General features: G+C 44.1%; 1 protein-coding gene across 5 annotated transcripts in view; it reads left to right on the top strand.

Annotated features, from left to right (window-relative positions):
* The window catches only part of ints11 (integrator complex subunit 11), a 73,314-nt gene that overhangs the window by 10,519 nt on the left and 50,361 nt on the right, over nucleotides 1-12,434 (top strand). For all 5 annotated transcript variants that reach the window (XM_072478229.1, XM_072478224.1, XM_072478225.1 and 2 more), the window contains exons 4-7: nucleotides 502-575; nucleotides 1,073-1,301; nucleotides 1,622-1,720; nucleotides 5,053-5,087. In XM_072478229.1, the coding sequence (XP_072334330.1) occupies nucleotides 502-575; nucleotides 1,073-1,301; nucleotides 1,622-1,720; nucleotides 5,053-5,087 (437 nt within the window). The remainder of the gene's footprint in view (nucleotides 1-501; nucleotides 576-1,072; nucleotides 1,302-1,621; nucleotides 1,721-5,052; nucleotides 5,088-12,434) is intronic.

Raw genomic sequence — 12,434 nt, 5'->3', positions numbered from 1 at the left:
GCATTTAAATAACAACACTACCCTCCATGATTGTAGGGAGGGTGCTTAATCACGATGGGTAGAACAGATGAGCCTGATTCCTGCCTTCATGCACCATTTTCCCACTTACCTTTTCAGCACACGTTTCTGTGTTACGATTAAATGCAGAAGCCCTCTCATTTTTCCCTGAAGGATAAGCAGAGAGGTCAAAGGAAATGTCTTTATCTGGAAGGTTGCTGGGACGTACCACAGGCTAGAAGACTCCTTTGCATCTTTTAACACGAGCTTGGATAAATCTTTGGAGCAGAGGAAGATAGATGACAATGGGGAGGGGCGAGGATAGTGACATTAGTAAAATGGCAGCACAATCTGATGGCCAAATGACCTCCTTTCTGCCTGTAAGCTTGCCAGTTGTTCCCCAGCTGCAGTAGCAGCACAAACTGGGAGTTGAACCAGGACTTTCCTGCTTTCTACAGCACTGTCCAGTTGTTTGTGATTTATTGCTTCTTCTTGTTATTCCAGAGACGCTTTCCTGATTTCTCCTATATAACTCAAAATGGAAGGCTGACAGAATTTCTCGATTGTGTTATCATCAGGTAAACATTACTCTCATGAGCTACCCTCGTTAGCTGAGATCTCACTTTTTGGCTGTGGTGTTTGTGTTGAATTTTGTTCACTGCCGGACCTGCTGAGTGTTTCCAGCATTCCCTGCTTTCATTTCAGATTTCAAGTATCTGCAGTATTTTGCTGTCACCAAGAATGATTTTAGTCCCCAAAGATTTAATGTTGGTTTTGCTATTATTTTGAAAATGTAAGGATTATTTTTGGGCGCTGCAATGGACTTCCGTTCCGTATACAATCTGCTTTTTACTTATGGCCTGTAACAACACCCTCCAATCATTGTATATATAATGAAGAGACTAAATAAATCCAAAAGGGATTCTTCAGCAATGTAGGTGATAGGTGAGCCAATGATGTCCGAGCCTTGATCTCTCAACAGCAAGCATTTTGTAAAGTTAACCCTAAGTTTTCAACATGTCTGGAAACGTACCCTTGCTGTCATGTTTAATAATACAATCTGTACTCTTCTTAGTCATTTCCACCTGGATCACTGTGGTGCCCTTCCTTATATGAGTGAGATGATTGGCTATGACGGTCCTATATACATGACCCACCCTACAAAAGCCATTTGCCCAATCCTTCTAGAAGATTATCGCAAGATTACAGTTGATAAGAAAGGAGAGACAAACTTCTTTACTTCTCAGATGATCAAAGACTGCATGAAGAAAGTTGTAGCTGTTCATTTGCATCAAACTGTACAGGTAAGCAACGTGTTGGCTACTTTTGTTTAAAAAGTTCAAAATATTAACTTGCGCTAGAAGAGCAGATACACAGGATATGTAGATAACATCCAAATCTTTGATCTCCAGGCTTATGGCATCTTAGATCGGACTTTTGTTTGAATGTTACTCATAGTAAAAGGATTTTCTACTCAGCTGTCCCTTGCTTGCAGTACAGACTGATTCATTGACCTTTCATCTATACTGCCTGCCACCATACCCAGGGCCCATGCTGAAAACAGAGTTGCGAGAACTGTCTGAATTAGAAAATAATCAATTTGTATTTTGGAATGATCTTCCAGGTTGATGATGAACTCGAAATTAAAGCATATTATGCTGGACATGTGCTAGGTGCAGCCATGGTTCAAATCCGTGTGGGCTCCGAATCAGTGGTGTATACCGTGAGTATGAACAAACCTCAGGCACAGCACCATTCGTTACTACAAGGATGTAATGCGAAACAATTGCTTCAGGACTAAGTATTCTGATTGGATATTGATTTTTACAAGCTGTGCCATCTTGGATATGGATAATCACAAGAGGTAGTCCAATGCCTCCATGCACTGAACTGTTTATATAATCCAAGGTGACAATCATAGTGACAGATACACTTGGGAGAAGTCTACATTGATGTACAATTTATATCGATGACTTGGATGAAGCGACCGAATGTATTGTAGCTAAATTTGCCGGTGACACAGATGGATGGGAATGTAAAGGGATCTAGATAGATTAAATGAATGAGCAAAAAATTGGCAGAGAGAGAATCATATGGGAAAATGTGAACTTTTGGCAGGACAGATCGAAAAGCAGCATATTATTTGTATAGAGAGAGATTACAGAACTCTCTCCGATACAGAAGGATTTGGGTGCCCTCCTACATGGATCACAAAATGTTAGTATGTAGGCACAGTGAGTGATTAGGAAGGCGAATGGAATGTTGGCTTTCATTGCAAGAGGAATCGAGTAAGTCGGGAAGTGTTGCTACAGCTGGTAAAGGGCCTTCATTAGCCTGCATCTGGAGTAGTGTGTTGTTTTGATCTCCTTATTTAAGAAAGGATATAATTGCATTAGAAGCAGTTCAGTGAAGGTTCACTCCACTGATTCCTGGGATGAAGGGGTTATCATATGAAGAAAGATTGATCAGGTCAGGCCAGTATCCATTGGAGTTTAGAAGAATAAGTGGTGAACATATCTTAAGGAGACTTGACAGGGTGAATGCTGAGTGGATGTTTCCCCTTGTGGGGAAGTCCAGAACTCGGGGACACAGTTTAAAAATTAAGGGCCTCCCACTTAAGACTTGAGATGAAGAGAATGTTATTTTTCCCTCTGGGTCATTTGTGGAATTCTTGGGGAAAAGACCAATGGAGACTGGGTAATTGAATGTATTCAGAGCTGGGTTAGATTTTTGATTAACAAGCAAGTCGAGGGTTACGGGAGCAGGAAAGTGGGGTTGAGGCCGCAGTTAGAGCAGCCATGAGCTTATTGAATGGCGGAGCTGTCTCGAGGGGCTGAGTGGCTTTCTCCTCTTACGCAGTGATATGCAGTATCCTGATCACGTTTATACTGCTTTTATCCTGTTAATTTTACTTTCACCTTTACTGAAGCTGCTGATGCTGGACTATGGTTCTATTAATAGTAGTGATCTGCAGTATTGTTCATGTGCGTACTTACACTGAGCACACTGAAAAATGACCGAATCATGGGGGGAGGACATCACAACCATGTATCCTTGCCCATTTACACATTCACATTTTCCAACAAGGGTCACCAGATACAAATTTAGGATGGAACTTATGCTGGATATTCTTGTCTACTTCTTTTCCCCATTCATTCATGGGAAGTGAGCGTTGCTGGCTAGGCCAGCATTTCTTGTCCATTTCTAATTATAAGACATAGGAGCAGAATTAGGCCACTCGGCCCATCGAGTCTGCTCCGCCATTTAATCATGGCTGATATTTTTCTCATCCCCATTCTCCTGCCTTCTCCACATAACCGCTGATCCCCTTAGAAACTTTTCCATTCAGTCCTGTCCTATATATTTGCTGATCAAATCCAAATAGCTTTGGTAAATATCAATCCCAGATTTAAAATTGGCAGCAGACCCAGCATCAATTGCCATTTGCAGGAGAGCGTTCCAAATTTCTACCACCTTTGAGTCAATAACATCACATCTTAAATTCCAGGGAGTTCCCGATGTTGCACAATTTCTTCTCATAATTTAGCACTTGGATGCCAGTATCATTCGGGTAATCCAAAACTGCAGTCTCTCCAAAGCCAATTGCCCTTGAGAAGGTGGTGGTGAGCTGCCTTTTTGAACCACGGCAGTCCATGCGGAGTAGATACACCCACAATGCTGTTAGAGAGAGAGTTTCAGGATTTTGCCCCAGCATCAGTGAAGGAAACGGTGATATAGTTCCAAATCAGGATGGTGTGTGGTTTGGCGGAGAACTTGTATGTGCTGCCCTTGTCCTTCTCGGTGGTAGAAGTTAAGAGTTTGGAAGATGCTATTGAAGGAGGCCTGACAAACTGCTGCACTGCATCTTGTCGATGGTACACACTGCTGCTACTGTATGTACTTCAGTGGTAGAGTGAGTGAATGTTTAAGGTGGTAGATGGGGTTCCAGTCAAGCAGGCTACTTTGTCTTGGTTGATATCAAGTGTCTTCTGTGTTGCTGGATCTATACTCATCCGGGCAAGTGGCGAGTAATCCATCACACTCCTGACTTGTGCCTTCTATATGGTAGTGTTTAATCCTCAAAGCCAGCTGCTGAAGGATAATACTGGAGACAATCTTTACTCAGTTTTACATTTATTTAGAGAGTGAAACATTACAAGTATACACCTAATAACTCAACCACAGTTTGTATGTGCCTCTTGAACGCCATTTAATGCTCATCAACTGCATACAATTAATCACCATTAATACACAATTAGCAGGTGGAAAGGAGACAGGAAGTGAGTTACTCAGCACAGAATTCCCAGCTTCTGACCTGCTCTTGTAGTTATGGTCCTTCCCAAGTTGGTCCAGTCACATTTCTGGTCAAGGATAATGGTGGGGGAATTCAGCGATGGTAATGCCGTTGATTGTCAAGGAAAGATAGTTAGATTCTAACTTGTTGGAAGTGGTGCTTCCTTGGCATTTGTGTGATATAAATGTTACTTGCTGCTTATTCAAAATTGAATGTTGTCCAGGTCTTGCTGCATGCAGACATGTTCTGCTTCAGTATCTGAGGAGTTGTGAATGAAATTGGACAATAATCAGCAAACATCCCAGCTTGTGACCTTAAGTTGGAAGGAGGTCATTAATGAAACAGCTGAAGTCTAGTCCAAAAGGTGCTGAGGTCATTTATCATGACCCAGTGAAACCTGCGTGGAAGCACTGGATCTTCAATTTATTTAAATTATGGGTTGGTTTAGCACAGTAGGCTTAACAACTGGCTTCTAATGCAGAACAAGACCAGCAGCGCGGGTTCAATTCCCGTACCGGCCTCCTCGAACAGGCGGCGGAATGTGGCGACTAGGGGCTTTTCACAGTAACTTCATTGAAGCCTACGCGTGACAATAAGCGATTATTATTATTATTATTATTATTATTATTATTATTATTATTATTATTATAAAGGATGCTGAGACAAATCTCACCAACAAAACATTAGTATCTACTTGAATTTCCTTTACAAGTTGGCTTTTACATCTCTGATTGTGTTTATTTTGGTTTACATATTTGTAGGGTGATTACAACATGACACCAGATCGGCATCTAGGGTGAGTTTATGCATTGTGTCTTATTCTTGTTGTGCCCTTAAACATATTTCTTCAATTACAATTTACCGGTGAATTGTTCAGAGTGTTACAATATTGCTACTTCTTGACACTGAGTAATTGATATAAAATAAGGCTTAAAAAAAGGGGCGGCAAGGTAGCACAGTGCTTAGCGCTGTTACTTCATAGCACCAGGGACCCGGGTTCGATTCCCGGCTTGGGTCACTGTCTGTGCGGAGTCTGCACATTTTCCCCGTGCCTGTGTGAGTTTCCTCTGGGTGCTCTGGTTTCCTCCCACAGGCCAAAAATGTGCAGGTTAGGTGAATTGGCCACGCTAAATTGTCCTGTAGTCTCAAAAGTTAGGTGGGGTTGCTGGGTTACGGGGATAGAGTGGAGGTATGGGCTTGGGTAGGGTGCTCTTTCAGGGGCCCGTGTAGACTCGATGGGCTGAATGGCCTCCTTCTGCACTGTAAATTCTATGAAATCTGCCGTACTTTTGGAGACTCCTGAAATTAGTTTTACCCAGCCTTTATCCTCTCATTTCAACCTCCCGAGCCCACCATATAGCGCTGATCAAAGTTTGCTTTCTCTGTGAGAGGGTTGGATGCTGAATTCCCACATCCGTCATTTTTCTCTCAGATTGCTGAGTGCTGGCAGCGCTTGGCACAGAGTCAAACTCTCCACCTGTGGCACTTCAAAAATTATCCAAACTGTAACTTGCACTGTATAATTTGGATCCTTGGACACATATATAGGACAACTGACTAACATTAAAAAGTGGAACGCTTTGATTGTATTTATTAAAATAGATTTAGAGTACCCAATTATTTTTTTCCAATTAAGGGGCAATTTAACGTGGCCAATCCACCTACCTTGCACATCTTTGGGTTGTGGGGGCGAAACCCACACAAACACTGGGAGAATGTGCAAACTCCACACAGACAGTGACCCAGAGCCGGGATCAAACCTGGGACCTCGGCGCCGTGAGGCTGCAGGGCTAACCCACTGCGCCACCGTGCTGCCCCCAAATGTATTTAAACATTGTCATTCTTCAAGTATAAATATTAAAGAATGAAAATGCTCAGGTTGTTCAAGACTTTTTAAGCCCCACTTAGTGATTTCTGCTTCTTTATGGTGGTTTTTACTCTCTAAGCTGTTGAGTTGGACAGAAAATACTTGTAAATACCAAACCGCCTAATCGGTGTAAATTTTGACATAGACTTCCGATTATGCCATCAAAGAAATTTCAGGCCAGTGTTTACCATTCAATGTATTTTTTATTTTATTGCAAGTATTTATGATGCAACATGTAATACCACTAGCATCCACAAAGTGTCTCACTAGCACATCCAATTGTATCCTGTTCTGGGCACCGCACTTTAGTAAAGATGTGAAGGCATTGGAGAGAGTGCAGAAAAGATTCACAAGAATGGTTTCAGAGCTGAGAAACTTCAGTTATGAAGATAGGTTGGAGAAGTTGGGACTAATTTCTTAGGAGAAACAAACATAGAGGGGATTTGACGAGAGGTCTGGACACAGTAGACCGACAGAAACTGTTCCCACAGTGAGAATGAGAGGGCACAGACTCCAGGTAATTTGTAAAAGTGATATGAGGGAAATCTTTTTCATGCAGTAAGTGGTGAAGGGCTGGAATGCTTTGCCACAGAGTGTGTAGCGGCAGGTTCAATTGAAGCATCCAAAAGTGAATTAGACTGTTATCTGAAAATTAATGTGCAGAGTTATGAGAAGGTGGGAGAATGGCACTGAATAAATTGCTCATTCAGAGAACCAGTGCAGGCACAAAGGTCAAATCGGCATCCTTCTGCACTGTACAAATTCTGTGGTTTGTGACTTTTCAAGGGTACATAAGCCTAGATTCTGTGTATGGATCTTACGCCCCTTTTACTTTACTGCCACTTAGCAGACCTAAATTCGACAGCATTTCAGAATGAAAATGAGTTTGTGTTCCTGCTGCTGGAGGACCTGAAGATATTTTGCTCGTCTCCTTGTCCGGAGCCACGCGCATTAAGTATAAAAAATGTGCTTCTGGCTTAGCCAGCCTTACTTCATGGTCACGGATGCGGAAGACTTAACCTGGCCTTAAAACCAGTTGTGCAGTGATGGACTTTCTCCAGTCTGTGGCCTGAAATGACCTTCAAAACAATGTGTGCCCACGATTGCACATGCACAGTCGCTAAAGGTTTTATGTGATCAACTCTTCCACATAAATGGGATAGATTCCATTCAGATTCCTATTCAAAACAGTTTGGAGTTAGAAACGGGGCACAACAGAGTTTGACTGTTCACTCACATAATGGATTTAGTCATTTCTCAACCTTTCTGGTCATCTGCAGCCCAAAGGTTACTTGTTTTCCAGCCAGTTGTCCCCTCTTAATGTTGGCGCAATATTGCTTCTGATTTGGATGCAAAATTCATGAGCTGGATCCGAAACCCGTGCGCCCCAGCTAATGGAATTACACAGTTTAAACTATCCTCTGTTTCACAAGCCTGGAGATGGATTATGTTTATCAGTTATTTAATTTCAGCTCAAGCAAGATAGCCAGTGAGAGAGATTGTGTTTTTCTGCATCCAAATTTGATTTTCATTTTCAATAAATATACGAAATAAGAGCAGAAATAGCCCCTCGATCCTGCTCCGCCATTCAATAAGATCAGGGTTGATCGGTTTGTGTTTGAGTTCCACATTCTCATCCACCCCTGATAACCTTTGATTTCCATTGCCAAACAAGAATCTATCTCCCTCCACCGTGTAAATATTCAGTGACCCCACTTCCACCACCTTCTGAGGCAGAGTTACAAAGTTGCACAACCCTCTTGAGAAAAACATAATTCTCATCATCTGTTCTCTAAGGGTGACCCCTCATTTTAAATTAATTAATTAAAACTTTTTAGGTAATTCCAAAGGTTTTGATACTTCACTTGTGATTTGTTGTTATTTAGAAATTCTCTTGCTGTTACTGGACTCTTCGTGCAAGTACAGTATAACACGTCTTACTCAATAGAATACCGATGATTCTTTAGGGGCGCATATGCAAATTGACACTGAAGCAACAAATTAAATAGTTTCTTTAAAGAAAGACATATCAAAGATCCAGGTGGAGGTGGTGGTCTAGTGGATATCGTCACTGGACTGATGATCCAGAGACCCAGGGTAATACTATGGGGACCTGGGTTTGAATCCCACCATGGTAGTTGGTAGAAATTGAATCCAATAAATATCTGGAATTAAATGATGACCATGGAAACATTGTTGTAAAAATCCCAGCTGCTTAACTAATGCTGACCTAAATGTAATTCCAGAAACACAGCAATATGGTTGACTCTTAAATGTCCCCTGAAATGGCCCAGCATGCCAGTTGTTTCAAACTGCGAGAAAGTCATTAAAAAAGAAAAGTAACCGGACAGACCACCCGGCATCGAACTAGGCACAGGAAATGACAACGGCAAACCCAGCCCGGTCGACCCTGCAAAGTCCTTACTAACATCTGGGGGATTGTGCCAAAATTGGGAAAGCTGTCTCGCAGACAAGTCATATTCAAGGAATCATACATTACAGATAACATCCCAAACACCACTATCACCATCCCAGCAGTAGGGAGGGAGTTGACCTGGGACTCCTCAATATCAACACCAGACCCCATGAAGTCTTCAGATCACACACGGGCAAGGAAACCTCTTGCTGATTACCACGTACCATCCATCCTCCGCTGATAAAGCAGCACTCCTCCATGTTGAACACCACTTAGCAAGAGCACAGAATGTACTCTGGGAAGGGGACTTCAATATCGATCATCAAGAGTGGCTCGGTTGCACCACTACTGACCAAGCTGTCCGAGTCCAAAATGACATGCTAGAGTGGGTCTGCGACAAGTGGTGAAAGAACCACCAAGAGGGAAAAGCATCCTCATCCTCACCAATTTGCCTGCTGCAGATACATCTGTCCATGATGTTATCCGTAAAAGTGACCACCGCACAATCCTTGTGGAGAAAAAGTCCCATCTTCACATTGAGGATATCCTCCATTGTGTTGTGTAGCGTTGCCATCATGCTAAACGGGATAGATTCGGAACAGAACAACTCAAGACTGGGCCATGAGCAGCAGCAGAATTGTACTCGACCACAATCTGTAACCTCATGGTCCAGCATATCTCGCACTCTACCATTACGACCAAGCCAGGGGATCAACCCTGGTTTAACGAAGAGCGCAGGAAGGTATGCTAGGAGCAACACCAGGCATACTGTAAATGAGGTATCACCCTGGTGAAACTACAACACAACTACTTGCATGCCAAACAACATAAGCAGCAAGGGATGGACAAAGTTAAGCGATCCGGCAGCCAACCGATGAAATCTACGTTTTTTTAGTACTGCCACATCCAGTTGTGAAAGGTGGTGGACAATTAAACAACTCACTGGAGGAGGAGTTTCCAAAACTATCCCCATCCTCAATGATGGAGGGGCCCAGCACATCAGTGCAAAAGACGAGGTGGAAGCATTTGCCGTAATATTCAACCGGAAATGTTGAGTGATGATCCATCTCGGTCTCCTCCAGAGGTCTCCAGCATCACAGATGCCAGTCTTCAGCCAATTCGATTCACTCCACGTCATATCAAGAAACGACTGAAGGCACAGGATCCTGCAAAGTCTATGGGCCCTGACATTCCTTGGCAATAGTATTGAAGACTTGGGCTCCAGAACTTGCCGCGCCCCTGGTATAGCTGTTCCAATACAGCTACAACAACTGGCATCTACCCAGCAATGTGGAAAATTGCCCAGGTTGGTCCTGTACACACAAAGCAGGACAAATCCAACCTGGCCAATTACAGACCTATTAGTTTACACTCAATCATCAGTCAAGTTATAGAAGGAGTCATCATCAATGCTATCAAGCGACACTTGATAACCTGCTCACTGACACTTGATTTGGGTTCCACCAGGATCATTTCAGATCCTGACGTCATTACAACCTTGGTTCAAACGTGGACAAGATAGCTGAACTAAAGAGGTGAAGTGAGAATGACTGCCCTTGACATCAAGGCAGCATTTGATCAAGTAAGGCATCAAGGAGCCGTAACAAAATTGGAGTCAGTGTGATTCAGGGAAAATTCTCCACTGGCTGGAGTCATAAACTAGCATCAAGGAAGATGGTTGTTGGAGGTCATTCGTCTTAGTCCTGAGATATCACTGCAGGAGTTCCCCAGGGTAGTGTCCTAGGCCCAACCGTCTTCAACTGCTTCATCAATGATCTTGCTTCTATCACATTGTCAGATATGGGGATGTTCGCTGATGATTGCACAGTGTTCAGCACCATTCATGACTCCTCAGACACTGAAGTAGTCCATGCAAATGCAGCAAGACCTGGACAATATCCTGGCTTAAGCTGACAAGCAGCAAGTAACATTCATGCCACACAAGAGCCAGGAAATGATAATTTCCAATAAGCGAGAATCAAGCCATCACCCCCTTGACATTCAATAGCATTACCCATCACTGAATCCACCATTATCAACATCCTGGGGGCGACCATTGACCAGACACTGAACTGGACTAGCCATATAAATACTGTGGCCACAAGAGCAAAGTCAGAGACTAGGAATTCTGCGGCGAATAACTTGTCCCCTGACTCCCCAAAGCTTTGTTTACCACTGCAAGGCACAAGTCAGGAGTGATGGAATGCTCCCCTCTTGCCTGGATGAGTGCAGCTCCAACAACACACACAAGCTCAACAACATGCAGGACAAAGGAGCCTGCTTGATTGGCACCCCTTCCACAAATATTCACTCCCTTCACCACCGTTGCACAGTAGCAGCAGTGTGTACCATCTACAAGATGCACAGGAGGAACTCACCAAGGCTCCTTCCAACCCCACAACCACCTAGAAGGACAAGGGCAGCAGATACCTGGGAGCACCGCCACCTCCACGTCACTCCCCATCCTAACTTGTGCCATTCTTTTACTGTCACTGGGTCAAAATCCTGGAGCTCTACCTAATAGCACTGTGGGTGTGCCGACACGACATGGACTGCAGCATCTCGAGAAGGCAGCTCACCACCACCATCTTGAGGGCAATTTGGGATGGGCAACAAATACTGGCCCAGCCAGCAGTGCCCACATGGCCCAAAAATTGAATTTAAAAAACATTGTCAATTAATGGGAAGGTGGAGACTTCCGGTGGCGGCTGTGAAGGAGCAAGTCACACATTTGGTGGCTCCCGCTCGGGTCGGACTTTTGGACCTTTCCCCCCGATTACTTTTGGACCTTTTCCCCCGATTTTTTTTACCAGACTTGATTTGAAAAATTGATAACAGAGGCAATTGTGAACTGAATTCCCACATCGGTGCATGGAGAGGAGGATTAGAAGTGCTCGTAAAGGCAGAAACAGAAAGACAGAGAAGGCTTGGGTTGAAGCTGCACCGGGAGGAAGTTTGGCAGAGGACTGGACCTCTGGCTTGTCGACCCAGCGGTCAACAGAGCAGTTGATGCAAGTTATCCAGGAGGGCTTCGCCAAGCAGAAGCAGGACTCTTGGACCCGATTAAAGAGGCAATTTCTGGGCTGGAACTTAGATTGGATGCCCAAGATCAGGCGATCCAGAAAGTAGAGAAGGCGCTGGCTGACCAGGAGGAACATCAAACAGCGGTGGAGTTGGAGATGGGCATGTTAAGAGACCAGCAGAAAAGGCTCCTGGATAAGGTGGAGGACCTAGAGAACAGGTCCCGCCAGCAGAGCCTTTGGATCGTTGGGCTCCCGGAGGGATCCGAAGGAGCGGACACTGGGGTATATATAGCGGCCATGTTCGAAAAGCTGTTGGGGGATGGGGCATTCCCCCGACCATTGGAGGTGGACAGGGCTCACAGAGTGCTCACGAGGAAGCTGCGAATGGGAGACCCCCCGAGGGCAATAGTGGTGAGGTTCCACAGATATCTGGATAAGGAGCGTGTTTTACAGTGGGCCAAGCAGACATGGAGTTGCAAGTGGAACAGTACCCCACGGATCTATCAAGACCTGAGTGCGGAGGTGGCCACGAGAAGAGCGGGATTCAATCAGATCAGGTCGACCCTTTTCAAGAAAAAGGTGAAGTTCGGGCTGTTGTACCCGGCCCGTCTTTGGGTCACATACGAGGAACAACATTTCTATTTTGAGTCGCCAGAGGAAGCGCTGGACTTCGTGAAAAGCAAAGGACTAGTGTCGGACTGAGAACTTGGAACTTGACTGTAGCGTTTATGTTTTGCAAAGAAAAAGTTTCTTGTTTCGTGGGTTTTTTCGGACATTATTTGTAATGCCTGCTGTATGGATCTGGGACCAGCTGCAGAGCTGTGTGAGGTAAAAGTT

This window comes from Scyliorhinus torazame, chromosome 16 (genome assembly GCF_047496885.1).
Source record: "Scyliorhinus torazame isolate Kashiwa2021f chromosome 16, sScyTor2.1, whole genome shotgun sequence".
NCBI classification, from domain to species: domain Eukaryota; kingdom Metazoa; phylum Chordata; class Chondrichthyes; order Carcharhiniformes; family Scyliorhinidae; genus Scyliorhinus; species Scyliorhinus torazame.
The sequence above is the reverse complement of the archived record's forward strand: the minus strand, read 5'-3'. Positions and strand labels throughout refer to the sequence as shown.